Raw genomic sequence first — 19,266 nt, forward strand, 5'->3', positions numbered from 1 at the left:
GGGTGGAAACGCTGAGGAGCGCTAAGTCACAAAGGCGTCTCAAGGTCCCAGGGAACCAGAGAGGGAGGGGTGGGAATAGGAGAAAAAAGAGCCCCGTGGGTGGGGCTCAGCGGTCGACCCATGAGGCGCCACGTCGGTCAGGGCCCCCACCCCAGGCTCTCACACCACCTTCCACCACTTATCGGAGTGTGAATTCTGTACGTGATTTGAGGCCGCCTCCTCAGGGACTTGCTAAGCTTCAGGAGGGCAGGCGGGGTGTCTTGCTCACAGCTATGGTGCGGTGTGGCTCCGAGTCCAGCATGCAGGAAGCGCTCACAGAAGCCTGCTGACTGAGTGAGTGAACAGATGGGCTTATTCTGCTCTCCCCGGGTCTGAGACAGGCCTGAGCTTCCCCACCCTCCTTTAGCCTGGATGAGGAGGGGCATGGAGGCCATGAGCAAAGAGGCTGACGCAGCAAAAGGCTGACAGCCACCCCTGCACCCCTTCTCGCCTTCCTGCAGGGGGAGAAGGGCAGGAAGGCCTTTAGAGGCAGGGCTCACCTCTCCCCCTCCCCCCCATCCTCAGGCAGGCCCAGGGAGCCCCTTCCAGGCTGAGGGAAAACCTCTCAAACCCAGGGGAAAGGGGGCTGTGGTTAAGGCTGGTGCAAGTCCCAGCTGTGCCGCCCCCTCCCAATGGCATCTGCTCCACGTGTGCCAGGCTGGCCGTGACCTCTATAACCCTTTTCCTCTGCAGTGCCCTTTGCCAGCCTGTAGAGCACATGTGTCAAACACAAGGCCCGCGGGCCAAATCCAGCCCGCCAGGCCTTGCAATGTGGACCGCACCGCGCTGTCATCACTGCACTCCGCTGTCAGTTTATGACATTGTCAGTTTATGACTGTTCAGTAAACCATTCGGCCCGTGATTTAGGCTGGATTTTAGATTTTGGCCCCTTCTCTGATTGAGTTCGACACCCCTACAGTGTAGAGTGTCAATAAAACCAGCTTCTACGAACTGCATGCCTGCAAGTCCACCCCTGATCTTGCCGACTCCTCAGGACAACCCACAGGGAGCCGGGCCTTCAGCTGAGAATTCACAGGTGGAAACGGAGGCTCCCAAAGCTGACGCCACCTGCCCACAGGACGCGGCTGCTGGTCAGGAGAGTCCCGTGTGGGATTGCAGACCCGGTGCCCCGGAGGCCTCCGCCCGGCCTGCCGGCACGAGATGAAGAACATGGAGCTGCTGGGCAGGCCGCCATCCTTGCGCTCGGCTCTGCGGGCCGACTTCATGATGGGAGAAGAACGGTATTGTTCGGAGGCAGCAGAAGCTCCCAATAAACACGGGGAATAGACACAATCTGTCGATGGGGGAGGGCTGCCTCTGGCTCCCATTGATCGACTGTGTGCGGCTGAGGGAAAAGGCTGCAGAGCAGCCACGGCTGACCTGGGATTGATCGGCGGGCAGCAGAATGGAAACTGGCTCCATTCGGGGCAACCGTCTGGGGCATCTGGGTCACCGAGAGCCAGTCGCCTGCCGCCCTGCCTGTCCCAGTGCCAGGCGAAGGACATTTTCCTATGACAAGGGAGGCATGTCTAGGAGGCCGGAATGTTAGAAGAGAATGCTGAGTGGCCAGGAGTGCGGTCTCATTTCAGTGCCTGCTCCACATTTCCTGGGCTCCCACTCTGTGCCAGGCGCCGGGCTGGTGCTGGGGACACAGATAGGAGAAAGAGGTGGTCCCTGTCTGCCCACCACCACCTCTCCCTGCTTCCCTGGGGAGACAGACTCTGGAAGAGGCTGAAGCACCTGACAGGCATATAAATGAGGTGTTAATGCGAGCTCCATGAGGTCAGGGACTTGGGCCTTACATTTTCGTCCAGATTGGAGGGTTGTTTGTTACTCGGCATCGCGTCAGCCAAAGCTCACTCATACATGGCATTCCTGCAGACCGGGGCCTGGCACTTACGCAGTGGTGAGTATGCATTATTTTTCAGCCTCAGTCTCCAGTAATGCTGCAGCCCTCGCCCGAATGCACAGCTGTGGTGGGAATACAGAGTTGCCATTCCTCTCTGTGCCTCCCCTCAAGTGTTTCTCAGCATCTCCCAACAGAGAGAGGAATCTGAGGTAGAGGAGCCTTGGGGTGGGGGTGCCTGCCTTGGTCACACAGATGGGGAGACTGAGGCCTTGACAATGAATAAAGGGCACACTGTATGGCAGGGACAGAGCAAAGGGGCTGTGAGGCTCCTGACACCCAGGAAGGGGCTGGCACTCTGCACTCCTGCAGGAGGTCTTCCAGGAGGAGGCGTTTCTGTCCTGTGGCTCCACACACAGGCAGCAGGAGGTGCCCAGTCAGAGCCCTGCCGTGTGGAAGGAGGGGGTTCCCAGGAGACACCAAGGCCAGGACTAGCCAGGCAGCAGAGAGAGCTGTGCCTGCAGAGCTCGGGCTGCACAACCTCCCAGGCCCTTCCCGGGACTGAACCTGTTCTTGGAACAAACCCACCCTCGTAGATTCTCCGCCATCAGAGGCATCTGTTCAAGCCAAGCCAAACCACATCAGCCTCCACGTGTCTGCCAGTGGCTCCCGTCTCAGAGCCAAAGTCAACGTCCAGTCCTCAGGACGATCTGCCCCGGCCCTTCTCTGCACGCACCCTGCTCCAGCCTTGCGGCCCCCTGGACTCTGCTCGGACACTCCAGGCCCGCTCCTGCCTCAGGGAGCACACGCTGTTCCCTCTGTTCGAAGTGCTCTTCCCAGCAGGGGGCGATGGGCACGGATATCTCCCCCACCCCTTCCCCGTTGGATCTCAGGTGTCCCTTCCTGATCACCCAACCCCGTCCCAAACCCCCTCCCTGCCTGTTTCTCCCCTTAGCACCTTTACCACTTGGACTGTGCATTTCAGTTGTTACCTCGCTTACCCCCCAGCGTGACCCCAAATTGCACTGTGGAAAGGATTTCTTTGTTGTTTGTACTGTATTTCAGCACCGAAGAACTGTGTACAGCACACAGCCAGCACTCAGTCAGCACTGTTAGCAGAACAGAGGAAGAGGAGGAGGTAGGGAGGAGAGACAGACAGACAGACTGACAGACAGACAGATGGATAATGTTAACAAGAAGCCGGTGGGCTCCTCCAGGGAGGCATCACAGCCAGGCCACAGGGGTTAACAGCAGCAGCTGCGAGGCCAGAGGCCAGAGGTGAATCCTGACTCTACCACTCACGGGCTGAGCAACGCTGAGTCATCATGAATCCTGACTCTATCGCTCTCGGAGCTTCTCTGTCAAATGGAGATTGTAGCAGTGTCCACTAGTTACTGGGAGGGCCAAAGAAGATATGATTGGAAAGCATGATGCCAGTGGAGAACTCTTGACAAATGCCAGCTACTATTATTAAGGAAGGCCCCAAGAAAGACTGTATCCCTAAACGCCATCTTCAAGCAGCCCAAGGTCAAGGTGGGTAACAGCCATGCTGGTACAGATTACCTATATGTATAAAAGCCTAAGTGACCACCAACCAGCTGACCAACAACCACCGACTGTTCGGTAGCCATGATGTGCAAAGACCACCAGGGGACGGACGCTCAAGGAGCTGCTGAGCGACAGCACTTTGCAGAGTGCCCTCTTGCACTCTGGGACCTGTGGAGGATGTGTGACTGCCAGTTTTGGCCCGATCCTCGCAGGTCAGACCGAGGGGCCTCACCTGCCAGAGGGACCCCACGCACTCTGCAGACACCTTTTGAGCCCTGGAACTGCCCCAGGTGCAGCTGGGCCAGGAGGGACCATGGAAGGTTGGCTCCAGGGCGTATCTGACCCATCTTGCCCAGTCCTGCCCTGCCGGCCACCTTCTAATTAATTTACTTTCAATGTGCACGAATCCATGCACTGGGCCTCTAGTTAGAATATAATGAGACAAGAGCCATGACAAAGGGAAGTCCAGGGTGCTGGAGGAGCCAGAGGCTGGAAGTCTGGAGAGAATCAGGGAAGTCTACTCAGAAGAGGTGGCAGGTGAACTAAAGGCCAAAGAACCCACAGGAGGCAGCCAGGCGTGTAGAGTGGGAAGGAGAACATCCAGGACGACAGAGTGTCTGACATATGAAAGGCCAAGAGGCCTCCCCACAGCTGCACAGCACAGGAATTACCACCTCATTTGACATATCCTAAAGCTGAGCCCAGAGAGGTGAAACCACTTCCCAAGGTCACACAGCAAGGGATGGCACAGCCTGAGAAAACCTGGGGAGAGAGAGTGAGTGCCAAGAAGAACCCCAGAGCCCTCAGGGCTGAGTGCAGACATAGGGGGTGACAGGTGGGAAGGGCCATAGCCCCTCTACCTCTGCCCTGGCTAAGGGACTCCCAAAGCCCCACCCAGCCGAATGGACGGTACCTCCATCAGGTCTATAAGCCACAGCAGCCGCTCCTGGGGAGAAAAGATGGGCAAAAGGCAAAAAGAAAAATACATGAAATAAATATTAGGGGTGGGGTGGGCACAGAAAAACCCCCAAACCCGTGCAGGCATGCACACACACACACAGGCAAAATAAACACAATTCTCCTTTTTTACTTTGAAGGCTCTGGACAGAGATCATGGAAGGATGGGGAAGAAAAGGCCCTGTTCCTACATTCATTCTAACTGCCTGCTTGAAGGAAACCTCCCTGCTCTGCAGAAATGATACTTGTCCTCCAGAAGGACCTTCAGGAGATGGTCATTCACCTTGGGGCAATCCTGGGACTTTCCAGCAGGTGGCGCTGGGGTCATCATTCCCATTTGGCAGATAGAAAAAAACGGAGGCTCGAGAAAGGGAGTGACTTGTTCAAGGTCACACCTGCTAATGAGAAGGAGAGCCCCGAAGAGGATCCTGTGCAGAAGACTTGATCAGAGGAAACCTGGATTTCCAGGAGACCGAAGCCTGTACAGCAGGAAAGCTCAGAGTCTGAGAAAAGGAGCCCTGGCTGTGCATGTGGAGGGCCCCTGGGTGGGATGCAGATTAGAGAGGGTGTGGCAGATCCCCAGCCCAGCACTTCCCAGAAGCCTCCAGGTGTCTGCAAGGCCCTGGGTGCAAATCCTCAGGGGGTTCTTCCCAGCCAGGTTGGGAAAGGGCGGAAAGAATTGAGGCTTCACCTTCCCGGCTGTGAGCAGCGTCTCTGGGGTGCTGGCTCTAGCAGGGAGGTGCTCATCATTGCACCCTCCATCAGCTGGGGAAGCAGCTTCAATGCAAGGAGAGAAACTGAGGCACTGAGAGGGGGGAAGTGACCTTTCCATGGTGCCTCTCCTGTCTGGCCAATCTTCCTTTAGAATCCATCTCTGAACCTGGTAGTGTGGCTCAGTGGTTCAGCATTGACCTATGAACCAAGAGGTCACCAGCTCCATTCTGGTCAGGGCAGGTGCCCAGGTGGCAGGCTTGATCCCCAGTAGGGGGCGTGCAGGAGGCAGCCAATGTCTCTCTCATCTATATTTCTATCTCTCCCTCCCTCTACCTTTCTCTCTCTAAGCTCAATTAAAAAATAAATAACTAAATAAATAAAGAAGAGTCCATCTCTGAGAGCTCACTCTGGCCTTGGTAAGTCCTAATCTGACATGCATGTGCTACCTGGTGGGTCACAGACTTCCATAGCTACTCACATCTCAGAAGCTTGGGGATCCCTTCCATCCGTCCCCCCAGGGCTTCCCGCTCAAAGTCATCCCATGGCCTTTCTGAAGTCTGCCTTTACCGGGGTGCCCCAATCTGCAGGGTCTCTCACCAGGGCAGGGTGATCGGCCATACCTGTGGCTTAGACTGGCCAAGGGCAGGACTCTTCTGGGCTGGGACAAGGTCACTGCCAGCCAGTGCTGAGCTGGGGCTGGGACCCTAGCCCAAAGCCCTTCCCGGGGAAAATAGTCACCTGGGTCCTCCGAGTCCCGAAGCCTAATCTGCCCTCAGGGCCTCGGCTACTGTGGCCAGCACCAGCGTCAGCGTCAGACCATTTGACACATGGGAAACTGAGGCCCAGAGAAACCAAGGCTAACCCTAGATCTGCTGCCCCCCAGGCTAGAACACTCCCAACCCCAGCACCCCAGAATTGGAGCCTGCAATCCCCCGGCCTCGGGTTTTAGAGCAGTGGCTCGGTACCCTGAAGCCTCACCTGGACACCATCAGGGCACACCAGAGAGTGTACACAGGCGGGGACGGCTCCTCCCTGCCCCAGAGTAACCTGCCCATCCCAAAGCGTGATATCGCCTCTCCAGAAGCCACATCCACAGCCTATGGGAAAGCACAGCAATCCTGGGGTCACCCCAGGAAGGGATAAGGGCCCCTGGGGATAAAGGTGACTTAGTGGTAGGGGTAGGAGGCAGAGGAGTAGAAGTTCACCCAGAGCTAAAAAAAAAAAAAAAAAAAAGCCAGGCTGAGCTGGGAGCTGGGATCTGCAAGGGAAGGCATGCCCACTGCAGGCTGCTTCCCGGTGGCTGCAGGCCCCTCTGTGCCCACTCACCACCTGTGCCCGCAGCCCTGCCCATCATTGCGTCCTCAGACCTCCAGCTCCTTTAGCCGGACAACGACCCACATCTAACTGAGAGACTCCACCTGCAAGAGCTGCCATTTCGTCGTCCGGGAACAATATGTTTAGGCAACTCACCCGTCCCCTCCCTTTCCACGGAGAGTGGTGAGGAATGACCCAGACAGGAAAGGGGAGTATGGAGCCAGTCAGATCTCCCAACCTCCCTCCTGGCTCTCCCGCTCACCCCGACAGGGACCGCAACGACTGGATGTTCCCTGCAGTGGACAGCAATCCACTGCCTCTGCCCCTTCCTCGCTAGGCCTCCTGGGATGAATTTGCCTCTGAGCATCCTGGCGGCAGAACATGCCCTGAGATGGACCACGTGGTCTTGGGGGTGAGAAGGATGGAGAGTGTAGGAGAAAACCAGGCTGGGTGTGGGGCTTCATGACAACAGGGCGTGTCTTGGGGAAAACCCAAATCACACCTCTGCTGTGAGTGCCCCCCTCAGTGTCTCACGGAGCCTCCCTCGGATTATCATTTTCCCTACCTGTCTCATTACCTTTGGTCTTTTCTTTCTCCTCCGGCCCAACCCCCCCAGACTGTGAGCCCCATGAGCCAGGCCTGTGCTTGGCACATAGCAGGCCCTCGATATGAAGAGGTTTTTACAGGTAAGGAAACTGAGGCTCAGAAAGGCAGGCAGGGAGCTGGAAAGTGGTGGTGCTGGGATTTGAACCTGATGGGTCTCACTCCAAAGCCAGTACAGTCGCCCCTCCGTATCCATGGAGGGACTGGTTGCAGGACCCCACGTGGATACCAGATCCTTGGATGCTCTGGTCCCTTATAAGAAAGGGACAGTATTGCATACAGGCTTACGACAGAGTCCGCCTAGGCATCCCTTAGGGTCAAGTTTTGCATCTGGGGTTCTTAGGATTTCTTTTTCCAAATTATTTTCCATCCAAGGCCGGATGAGTCCACGGATGGGAAACGCACGGATACGGAGGGCTGACTGTATCTTTACTTTCCCTCTGGCCACAGGGGTGGGGCGGGGACGCTCACCCTGGCCGAGCTGACGGTGGTGGAGGTGCCGTGGCTGCCGGTGGACGAGCCTGTGTCGCTGTAGGAGACCATGGAGTAGGTGTCGCCGGGCCCAGGGCCGGGGGGCTGCCGCGCCTTCATGGACTCGATCTCCCGCCTCAGCACCAGGTGGTCAAAGCGGTCCAGGTCTTGGGGGGAAATGGTGCCTCTCACCTCGGAGAGGAGTGAGAACTGGAGGCAGGGACAAGGGGGGGAGGGCACTCAGCAGGGAGCCCCACCAGCAGGTGGGATGGCTCCTGCTACCCCGAATGACCTGCATGCAACCTGGACCACAGGCCTCCCCTCCTCAACCCTCAGTGGCTCCCCACTGCCCTCAGGAGACAGTCCAAACACCTCAGCCTGGTGCTGGGCCAGCCTCCTCTGGCTCCTCCTCCCTGGCACCTTAGCGTGCGTGACTGCAGCCACCTGCACACACCGGGCACCCCTCCCCCCACTCCTCTCCGAACTGCACTGCCTCTGGGAGGTCTTCCCAAACGCACCCACTCCCACTGGGCTCCTCACTTCTGCCTCCCTGCAGCCCTGGGACCTCAGACTTCCACCGAGCGGGTTCTCAAAGCCGGCAGCATGGCAGGCGCCAGGCTGGTAAGAACTGACTGTGCCCACGCCCACCCACAGATGTGCATGCAGAGGGAGCCAGGCCGGGGTGGGGCCCAAGCTAGCTTTTTTCTTAAATCCTCACCCAGGGGTATTTTTCCCATTGCTTTTTCAGAGACAGTAAAAAGAGGGAGAGGGAGAGGGGGAAGGGGAGGGAGAGGGGGAGGGAGGGAGAGGGGGAGGGAGAGGGAGGGGGGAGGGGGAGAGGGAGGGAGAGGGAGAGGGGGAAGGGGAGGGAGAGGGAGAGGGAGAGGGAGAGGGAGAGGGAGAGGGAGAGGGAGAACACGAACACATTGATTGGTTGCCCCGGCTCATGCCCAGAACAGGGAGAGGGGGCCAAACAGGGTGGGAATCCACAACCCAGGTACATGCCCTTGACTGTGAATTAAACCTGTGACCCTTCGGTGTGCAGGCCACCGCTCTAACCACTCTAACCACTTAGGACATGGGCCAGGGCCCAGCACTGCTTTTTGAAAGCAATCCAGATGAATCCAAACGTGCATTAAAAGCCGCTGTGTTAGTCAGGGCCCTGGCCACGGGCGGCTTTCACTGACTGTCTCCGCAGGAGTCTGGGCTTCCCGGGCAGGGGACCACCTCGGTCCCTGGTCTCTGCCCAGGGTTCCGTTGGGCCTGCGTCCCTGTGGGTTCTTGGTAGAGGCGGGGAGGGGGGGGGGGCCCGGGAGGCAGGGGAGGGCGCAGAGCCCCGGGAGGGTGCGGCCACCTTGGCGTGGGTGTTGAGCAGCTCGAACAGGGCCATGACGAGGGCCTCCACGGACACGCTGCCGCCGCGGTACTCCTCCAGGTAGTAGGCCATGGTGGCGCGCTCCTGCTCGTTCAGCAGGTGCCGCGCCTGCTCCTCCAGCAGCACGCGCGTCTGGTTGCCCAGGCTGCTCAGGGTCACCTGGGAGCCGGCCGGCCCCTTGTAAAACCCCAGCTGGAAGACAGGAAGGCGGAGCTGCCCTGAGCCAGGGGCCAGGCCAGGCCGGCGACCACCCTGCCGGGGGATGAGGCCGGTCCCTCCATGTCTTGTCCCCTGCGTCCTCCCTCCATCACCCCTCCCCACCCCAACTAACCCACAGGACATGTTATCGACACATGCTGAGTGCATGTGGCCTCCTGCAGTGGCAGTTTCATGCCTCACCTGGCACTTGTACATGTAGGATCAGGTCCCCGGGACCATTCAGAGGGAAGCAATATTATTAGGGTTCCCACTTACTCCTCTAGCTCTCAATCTCTCCCTTATTAAATTGGGGGTAATAGTAACTATTTTCAAACTACACTTTGACGGCACACACACACACTCCAGCCCTCCCACTGTCTCTACCATCATCAGCATCCAGGATGCCACCCGTCTCCCCTCTGCCTCTCCCGGTCACCACACACGGCAGCTGAAATGACCTTGTAAAAACACGGATCTCCTCATTTTGCTCCTGCTTAAGCCCTTCAACGGCATCCCATCATTTTAGGTGAGACGCCAAGCCCTGTGTGACCTGGCCGCCCCACCTGCGGTCATCCTGTCCCCACTCCCCTTGGCTCACTGCACTCCAGGCTCTCCCTTCCTTCAACAAGCCATGCCCTCTGCCTGCCGGGGGCTCTGGCACAGGCTGTGGCCTCTGACTAGGTCAGCCCTGCCCCCCTCCTGCCCCCGACTTGGCTCTCACTCACTTCTATCTGACATTACGCTCGCAGCCTAAATATCGCCCGTCCCTACTTCAGTCAGCCTTTCTCTGTCTAAATCAGGTGTCCCATCTGTCATTCTCTCCTCACACCCAGCACCTTGTCTTGATGGCAGTGAGCATCTCCTATGATTAGATATGGGCGAAGTTTGTTTTGGGTTTTACGCGTGTCTCCTCCCCTGGGGGTGACCTCCTGGAGGGCAGGGACCTGATCTGTTCTGTTCATGGCTGTAAACCCCCATGTCATGGATGGTGTCTGGGGGTGCCCACATCCTGGAGGCACTCACAGGCATGTGTGGGATGGAGGATGGACAGACAGACTGCCCAATGAATGAGCTCAGGTGTGTGAGTCGTTGGCACACACATCGGGTCCAGAGCTAAGACGAAGCCAAGGACGCCTGGGGACAGAGCGCACCCTACCTTGTCTGCTCCTTCTGTGGTGGGGTCCCCGGGAAACCTGCGGAGAAAGACAAGCATGGTCAGCCGCCCGGCTGTGCGGTTCAGACGGGCACAGGCAAGGAAAGGGCTGGCCTGCAGCGGGGGGAGCAGAGCTTTGAGAGAACTGTGGCCTCCCCTCGCTGGGGCTACTCAATGGCACACGAACCCCTGGGCAGATGGGCGGTTCCCAGCCTCCCAGTCAAGCCACGTGGACAGCAATTCTAAAACCAGGCAAGGTGGATTTCTGGCACCCACAGTCCGGGCAGGAGAGGAGAGAATAAGGGGCAACTGACCCGTGACCTCAGGGTCAGGCCAGTCCTAGGAGGGGGGGTGGGGTTTAACCAGAGCATTGGAGACGCCACTCAGCTGCAACTCAGCTCCCACACGTTTTCGTAAAGGAAAAAAAAAAAAAAGAGAGAGAGAGAGAAGGGATCAAGTGGCCAGAATTCTGGATTTTTAAGAAGCAGCCAGAAATCTTTTTTTCTTTTTTTTTTTAAGGGAAACCTCGGACTTTTTTTTTTTTTTTTTTTTTTTTTAATGTTTTTAACTAATTTAAAAAATTATAGTACTGTGTAGATAAAAAGGGAGAGGGGGAGAGAAGGGAGAGTGAGATGCTCTGGGTGTGCTTGGCCTGGGAGGGGCACCACCCAGGCTGAGGCTTGGATGGAATCCAGAGGTGACACGTTCCGATAGGGAACTGCTCAGCCATCAGAAAGACGTCTCCTTTGGGACCCTTTCACCCGGGTAACTCCTGGGGTTCTCCCGGACCCGGGAGAGGGGCAGGGTGCCAGACTCACTTTCAGACAAACAACCAAGGGCCCCAAAATAAACTAAGTGACCGGCCAGGGGCTAAGGAAGAACAAGAGAGCTGCGTGGTGCGGCTCAGCTTTCCCTGGGAAATGGGGCCAGCACAGGAGAAGGGCCACACCCAAGGTCACGCACAAAAATGAAAGGGGCACAAGCTGAGAGCCGGTGCGGTCCCTATAGACCAGGACGTGGTGCCGGGGCGGGGGAGGGAATACAACAGAACGGGCCTGGGGTCCTGGGGCCCAGCGTGCGCAGTGGGACCTGACCCTGCTGAGCTGGCCGAGGCGGGGTCCCCGATCCGGGAACTGGCGATCCACTTGGTCTCGTCCACGGTGGTGCGGGCGTGGGGCAGCCTCCCCACGTCCTTCACCGTCAGGATGAGGTGCTGGGAGGACTTGAGCAGCCGGACCGCCTCGTCGTGCAGGATGCTGAGAAAGCTCCGCCCGTTCACCTCCAGAATCTGGTCCCCGACCTGCCAGGACCACAGCACAACACCACACAGTCACCCAGGCTGTCTGCAGGACACGGACCCTTGCGGGGGGGGCATCAGAGCCCTGATCCCAGTTCTCCTGCCGGCCAGCCTGCCGAGGAGGAGGTCATCGAGGCCCAGAGAGGCTGTGCGGATGCCTGAGGGATACTCAGTCAATGGAGACAGCCTTCCAATCGGGATCCTGAGGCCAGGCTCCTATCACTAGAAAGGGCCACCTTCTCTTAGCCTAGCAAGGATCTGAGGGTTTGAGTTTACCACCAGCTTCCCAAGGGTCCCCTCATCTAGAAGACAGCAGCCCCCTCAGGGGCCGGGGCGGGGTGGGACTGGGGCAGGATGAAGTGAGAGGCCTGAAGGCATACTTCCATGGCTGCCCCACTGCCGAGAGCTGACTATGCTCCCTCCATGCCGTGTGAGCTCAAGCAAATCCCCAAGTGGCTTTTGTGCCTCCGTTTCCTTGGGTGTAAAAAGCGGGGCTAGCCCAGGGCTGTCCTCCAATGTCCTAGTCATCGGCACCTGTTTCCTGGCCACCAACAGGATCACAGTTTTCTTGCTTTCTGCCTCCCTGCGCTCCCTCCAGTGAGAACCTGGGCCCCCGAGCACTTGGGCAGCCCCTGGCGGACTCCTTGGACAGGGCGTGGCACAGGGCAGGTGCTCAGGAAGTGCTTCTGCATGAAGGAAGGAAGGGGTTTTGCCCCCAACCCCCACCGCGCCTCGGCAGCCCCTCCCGGCCTGTGGTTTTCTCAACGCCAAGCAGCAGAGCTGAGGTGAAAGTGACTGAGGAACCGCGCACCCTGCTGGGCCCACTTGCACTCAGGGCATGGCCGTGGGTCCTCGCCTTCCCTCCTCCCCTCCTGAGGAGCAGAGGCCCCCGCTCCCCTCTGTCCAGCTGCTCCCCCAGCCGAAGCCCAGGCCACACTTTTCATCAGCTCAAGTGCTGTTGTCCTAAGGATCCCTCTCAACAGCTTTGGCCTTTGCTAAGCAAAGGGGATCCATTTTAATCTTCCCCGCACACGTGACTTCATCCCAGTTTAATTTGAAAAGCAGCCTCCGAGATGGGATTTAGTATATGCCAGCCTCTCCCTGCAGGGCTGGGCCGGGAGGGGGCTCGGGGCAAAGGAAAGGGCAACTCCATGCCATGAGCATGCCCCTGGCCCTGCACGGCGAGGCTGGCGGGGGCGGGGGAAGTGTCCCAATACCGCATGGCACACACGTCTGCTACAGACATGTACTCGGTGTTTATCTGGAATCAGATGTCAACGGGCGTCCTGTATTTTCACTAGCTCAGCCTGGCGAGCCGTGTCAGTCACCACGGGGCCAGTGGTTTCTGGGGTGGGGGCTGCGTCTGCACTATGGTAACCAAACTTCACCTCTTGTCCCTGAGCCGGCACCTGTCCCCATACATGAGGTCCCTGAATGCCCGGCACACCACTCACGCCTGACTCATCCTGCGCATCAGTATCTGAGAAGGCACAGGTTTTGGTGTGCAAGTCCCCCTCAGGCCTGTTCAATAAACACAGATTTGAGTCGCCAACAGCCCGGCCCATTCCAGGAGGGCAGAGCCTCGCCCAAAAGATGGAGCCTAGCCCAAGAGCCTAGCCTCGTCCGAAACAGCCCTGCCCTGGGAGCCTGCCCTGGTCCGAATACCTGAGCCCATCTCCCCCTCCCCCAAATACATACATACATACATACATACATACAGGTTTGTGAGAGGCAGCTCACGTGTGATCCACCTGGGGAACAGGTGTGAAATAGGAATCGTACTCAGGAACCCTACCTGAATAGGGGCAAGTGAGCCCGTCTTCCTCATCTCTCTCCATCCTCTCTTGTCTTTCTTCTTCCTCCAGGGCCTGTTTTACACCTGAAGCTCTGGATGGGGCTGGCCTTGGGGTCCCCACACAGCCCTCGAAAGCATCGGGGTTGGTCTGAGACTCCCATTTCTCTGTGTCCAGTTCTCTCTCAAATTCTCTACTTGTTGGGGAGCTTCCCTAGGTCCAGGGACCTTGTCAGCACAGCTGTCTGCCTGCTTGCTCACTGTCATTGGGAGTCCACAGAGCAGTTTCAAATAAACCTGGTGTCCCCTGCTGCTCACAGCAGCCCCGTGGGGCCAGCAGGCTATGAAGCCCCATCCCTAGGAGCAATGGAAACATGCCCCTACGTCTGAAACCAGGCCAACAAACAGAGGAGCCATGTGACCCTCTCAGGTACAGTCCGAGACTCAGTGTTCCCATCTGTAAAGTGGGTATGGCACCACCCATACTTTTTGTGAGAATCAAAGGGGACCACTCAGTACAGAGAGGCTTTCAATAGTTTGTCCTTCGCTTCCCTTCCCAATGGAGGCGACAGGCTGGGATGTCAACTGATTTGCTCAAGGTCACAAAGGCAGTGAATAAGGAGCCAGCACCAAGCCCAGCTTTCTACATTCTTCCTCCCACCCCGGCCAGCTGCCCTCATCCCAGCACGTGCCCAGCCCGCAGGAGGATTTAGTAACTGGTGAAGGGACAGGAGAGATCGCCCTCCCTCCACTCCACTCACTTCCACTTGCTTCCCCTTCTCCTTTGGTTTGTGAACTTGGATTTGGCATGTTTAATGGTCTTGATCTGACTCCCCTGCCCCTTGCACTCCCCCACCTAAAAAAACCTAAGAGCTCTATGCATTGATTCATTGAAACGTTACTTTTCTTACCGATCGTAGCCAGCTTTGAGTTAGATGACGTAGGTTAATAAGGCAAAAAAGTAAAGAGGCAAAGAGGCTGCGACCACCAGCCCTGCAGATGCGGAGACCGAGGCCCACAAAGCACGGGGACGGGCCTGGGGCCAAAGCCCAGACCCTCCGGATAATTAGCCAAGGAAAACTCTCGCCGCCCAGAACTCATCAAGACACAACCCTCCGGAGGGAGGAGAGACAGGTGGGAGAGTGATGGAGTGTCCAATATTGCTCAGCCTGCCATCGGGCGCCGATGGGGAGGACAGGGAAGGATAAACGAATAAAGGTGGCTTGATTTTATTTGTCACCGCTGCCTCCTATTTATCACCAGCGGTGGAGGAGCGGAGGGCGGACCATGGGAATGCCCTTCATTTCAAGGTAGAGCCAAGACTCCTCCATCATCCGCAGCCCGTCGAGTGACAGGCTCCGGTCCGGGAGGCTCTGAGGGGAGCGTGCGGGGACAGGAGCAAGGACAGGACACCGGTCTCCCCTGAAGCGGGCCAACCGCCAGCAGCAGGCACGCACTTCCTCTGGGCCTGAGGTGATGGGGAAAGTGCTCGCAGGCTTGGGAGTGGCCCCACTCAGGGGAGGGTCCCCTCTTTCTCCCGGAGACCCAGGGAAAATAAGTTTACCACTAAGACTTCTTTCCCTCAAAACTCAGGAGCAAGGCCACCAACTGTTATACTGTTATGCAGGCGAAGCGTGAGGCCATCTGGTGTGTGGCTGTGAGCACAGACCGAGGAGTCTGCCCTCTGGGTCCAAACCCAGACTCTGCCAACTTGCTCTCTGTGTGACCTTGGGTAAGTCCCTTAACCTCTCTGTGCCTCGAGCACCTTCTCTTCCACGTCAGGTATGAAACCTGCCAAGTACCGCAAACAACCTAAAACAGAGGAGAGAGGCTGCATCGAGTCAGGCAGAGCCACACATGTGGCACCAAGCAGCCGCAAAGAAGAATAAAGGCTTCCGTGCACCGACGTGAAGTGATTTCCAGGATATTCCATTTTAAAAATTAAGGTGCAAGATAATACCTATAGCATGCTGCCTTTCGTAAGCGAAAGGAGAAAGAATGCATGTACCTAATTGCTTTTTCAAAAAAGAAACAGGAATAAACCAAAAACTAGTTTATTCAGTTACCTGCAAGGAGTGGGAGGAGGGAATAGGAGGGGTGTTGGGGAGAAGGGATACTGTGAGTATACCTTTTTTTGTATAATTTTGATGTTTTAATTTCTCAAAGCGAGAGTAAATCAGTAGGGGGGAGCCCTACTGAACGCCAGTGGAAACTACGGGACTTATTGCGAATAAGTAACAGAACCGAGCCGAAGAGGGAAAGAAACAACTAACCCAACACAATACTCTTTGACTCTAAGCCCTCAGTTTAAAGACAAAATGAACTGCCAACAAATCAGAACCTCAACCTAGCAGGTTCGTTTTCCACAGAGGAAAGCATGAGGCAATTCTGAAACGACTTTTCTCTCTAAGATTGGGCAAATGAGTAAATACGTTGGACCTTCTAGATGAGAACCAAGTACCCCCTAAGGGTCAGCACTATGCTTGGCAGGTGGGGCGACAGTTTGGTACCGTATCGGTTTCCTATAGCTGCTGTGACAAAAACCACAAACGCAATGGCTTCAAAGAACACAGACTTATTATCCCACAGTTCTGGAGGTCAGAAGTCCGACGTGGGCCTCTCTTGGGCAGGAGCCTACCTGGGAGCAATTATGACCAAGGAAGGGAGTGGGGAGCTTTAAAAGACAGGCAGTAGGACTCAGCAAATTGAAGGTCTACAATTGATTCAGCTCCCATTCCGAGGCCAGTTCACAAATGCAGCCAAGACAGCAACGGAGGAAGGATGGAGAAGGCGGCTCAGCCAGGGGAGAGAGCCTAACACAGTCACCCAGCATGTGCGGGTTTCTCGGGAGGGAAGTCAGCTCCCAGCTCCTTGGGAAGGCTGTTCGCCCTCTGTGCGGACTCATCAGCTACCTGAGACTTTCAAAGGCCTTTACCCGCCAGGCTTATCCATCAGCACCCACACTCCCACAATTAGGGCTGCCATTTTGGGGTGCTTATCATATGCCAGGCACTGGATTTTACATACATAGCTCATTGTGTCCTGACATCATCATTGTTATTATTACTAGAGGTCCTGTACACGAGTTCATGCATAAGTGGAATCCCTCAGCCTGGCTGGCGATCAGGGCTGATTGGGGCAGGCTGATCGGGAGGCCAATGGGGGTCAGCCGGCCTGGGGGAGGGACTGCGGGAAGTTGGCAGGCCACAGAGGTTGGCTGTGGGAGCACACTGACCACCAGGGGCAGCTCCTGCACTGAACGTCTGCCCCCTGATGGTTAGTGCACATCATAGCTGTCATCCGGTCGTAATGGTCACTTAAGCTTATACACACACACACACACACACACACATATATATACATATATATACATATATATACATATATATACATATATATATATATATATAATAAAACCCTAATATGCAAATTGATTGAACAGCAGAACAACCAGTCACTATGACATGCACTGACCACCAGGGGGCAGAAACAGAAGCTGCCCCCTGGTGGTCAGTGTGCTCCTACAGGGGAGCACCACTCAGACAGAAGCTGGGCTCACAGCTGGCCTGTGCAGCTGCAGTGGCGGGAGCTTCTCCCACCTCCAAGGCAGTGCTAAGGACCCCCTGGGGGATGTCCAACTGCAGCTGGCAGATGGATATCCCCCAAGGGATCCTGGACTGTGAGAAGGCGCAGGCTGGGCTGAGGGACCCCTCTGCCCTCCTCCTCCCCACCCCTACCCCAGTGCACAAATGTCATGCACCAGGTCTCTAGTTATTATTATAAACATTAGTGGTCGAGAGTTTGGAATCTACCTGCAGCACAGCCCCTGCTCCACGGTCGCTGGGAAGGGAAGCAAGATGCAGTTTCTGAGGTTCAGGGCTCGTGGCCCCTCCCCAGGAGCCCAAGTTGCCCCCTGCACCTCTGGGAGAGACAGCCTGTCTTCTGAGCTGGAGCTCAATAACATGACAGTCATTACCCACCTCTTGCTTAAAGAGCCAGGGGATTTCCAAGTCCCCAAGGCAATCAGGGGCTGCTGGGCCACGGCTCCCCCGGAGCCGGCTCTGTGGGGCCGGGGCTGGCGTGCCAGCGAGGAACCCAAAGGAACAGCCTTGGGCTGCTTCCCTCCCAGAGGAACTATATGTATATGTAGTAGCTCACGGGTACACACACCTCTATTTCTGTCTCTGCCTGTGTATGTACCTACATTCCTATTTTTCCTTGTATGTAGAGGAGTCCACACTGATACCAGCAGAAACCAAATGGGCCTCCCACCCTGGGATGGCCTCAGGGGTGCAGGTTGTGGGGCCAGGCAGGACCTGGGAGGGCCACGCTGGGCTTCCGAAGCTTGCTTGCTGATTTTCAGGACGAAATGTCCTTTATTTCCTCTCTCTGCAGTCTCTTGAGACTTGGTCAAATTGAGGGTACTGAGGAGGTGACAGAAGAAAGCATGTGGCCTTTACAGGGCCTGAAGGGCGAGGCCAGTGGTCGGCAAACTCATTAGTCAACAGAGCCAAATACCAACAGTACAACGATGGAAATTCCTTTTGAGAGCCACATTTTTTAAACTTAAACTTTTCCTAACGCCACTTCTTCAAAACAGATGTGCCCAGGCCATGGTATTTTGTGGAAGAGCACACTCAAGGGGCCCAAGAGCCGCATGTGGCTCTCGAGCCGCAGTTTGCAGAACTCAGGGCTAGGCCCTGGATCCTGAGCAAGTGACTGCCTCTCTCTGAGCCTCACCTCCTCCTCCATTAAACGGTGCTATTAATGCCCGCCATGGGGCTACTGGGAGGAATAAATAAGAGTGTATCTAAAGCGTTTGGCACAGCACTGGGTCCATAACAGCTGGTTAATAAAGAGCAACTGCTCTCATCGTTATTCTTCTTAAATGCTAGTCGATTTGGCTGTCCTTAAAGGAACAAACAAGGTTTTATGGCCCATTCTTTGGAGGGGATTGACGCTGTAGGGGAAGGTGCAGGGGAACAAGAGAGGCTGAAGGAGTGAGTGAGGGAGGGGAGCCCGCCCCTGCCTGGAGAGAGGGCAGGAGAGCTCTGAGTTCCAGGGCTGTGCACAGGGCACACGCTGGGAGGTGCCTGCACCCCTCCGAGGAGCTTTCCTTCCCAGGAGGGTCCTGCCCTTTCCCGGGCCCCAGGCGGCCCTGAGGAGCTAAGCGGGCCCTGGGAGCCAGGCCGAAGGCAGCCCTTGCTCCCCGGGAAAGCTCTGAGCAGCGGCAAGGAGCCTTGTTTACAAATAAAGCCTGTTCTTGGCTCCACCGCCCACACGGCCAAGCTCCTTTCTTCCACCTCAATGTGCCTAATTCCACTGAAAACGCACTGGCAATAAAGGCAACCTCATGGGTCCTGGATGCCGAGTGGGTGTAGGCAGGCGCCCGCTGTCCCGGGGGCCGTGGAGGGCAAAGTAAAAGAGCGGCAGGGGACGCAGAGTGCTTTCCCGTGGTGGCCGCTGGAGATGGAAATCCTCCACTGAAGGCGGGCGTTTTAAGAGCAAATGAATAAAGCCTTCGGTAGCCTGCAACGGAGAGGCAACTGGCATGGCCAGAACACTTGAACGGAATACTTTCCTCTGCCGTGTTTCAAAACGGAAATCACCTACAGAAGCTGTTCGCACGATGATACAAGCAATACTCCGTTCAGACACTGCGAATGGACATAAAGAAGAGGGAGCGTTGCCGAAACTGGTTTGGCTCAGTGGATAGAGCGTCGGCCTGCGGATTGAAAGGTCGCGGGTTCAATTCCGGTCAAGGGCATGTACCTTGGTTGCGGGCACATCCCCAGTGTGGGGGGGCAGGAGGCAGCTGATCAATGTCTCTCATCGATGTTTCTAACTCTCTATCCCTCTCCCTTCCTCTCTGTAAAAAATCAATAAAAATATTTTTAAAAAGAAGAAGAAGAGGGAGAGTCACCCATAACCTCTTCATGGCAAGATCACCGCTGCTGAC

The 19,266-nt window shown here is 56.5% G+C and overlaps 1 protein-coding gene across 6 annotated transcripts in view; it reads right to left on the reverse strand.

Moving 5' to 3' along the window:
- Nucleotides 1-19,266, reverse strand: part of WHRN (whirlin) — a 61,609-nt gene that overhangs the window by 11,060 nt on the left and 31,283 nt on the right. For 2 of the 6 annotated variants that reach the window (XM_084898149.1, XM_084898148.1), the window contains exons 4-9: nucleotides 11,313-11,518; nucleotides 10,222-10,258; nucleotides 8,847-9,059; nucleotides 8,211-8,231; nucleotides 7,493-7,702; nucleotides 4,347-4,379 (exon numbers count right to left, since the gene is read on the reverse strand). In XM_084898149.1, coding sequence (XP_084754275.1) covers nucleotides 4,347-4,379; nucleotides 7,493-7,702; nucleotides 8,211-8,231; nucleotides 8,847-9,059; nucleotides 10,222-10,258; nucleotides 11,313-11,518 — 720 coding nt within the window. The remainder of the gene's footprint in view (nucleotides 1-4,346; nucleotides 4,380-7,492; nucleotides 7,703-8,210; nucleotides 8,232-8,846; nucleotides 9,060-10,221; nucleotides 10,259-11,312; nucleotides 11,519-19,266) is intronic. The other 4 variants (XM_084898153.1, XM_084898152.1, XM_084898150.1 and 1 more) reach the window with 3 other exon arrangements.

This window comes from Pipistrellus hanaki, assembly GCF_964339955.1.
Source record: "Pipistrellus hanaki genome assembly, chromosome: 11".
In the NCBI taxonomy this organism is placed as follows: Eukaryota; Metazoa; Chordata; class Mammalia; order Chiroptera; family Vespertilionidae; genus Pipistrellus; species Pipistrellus hanaki.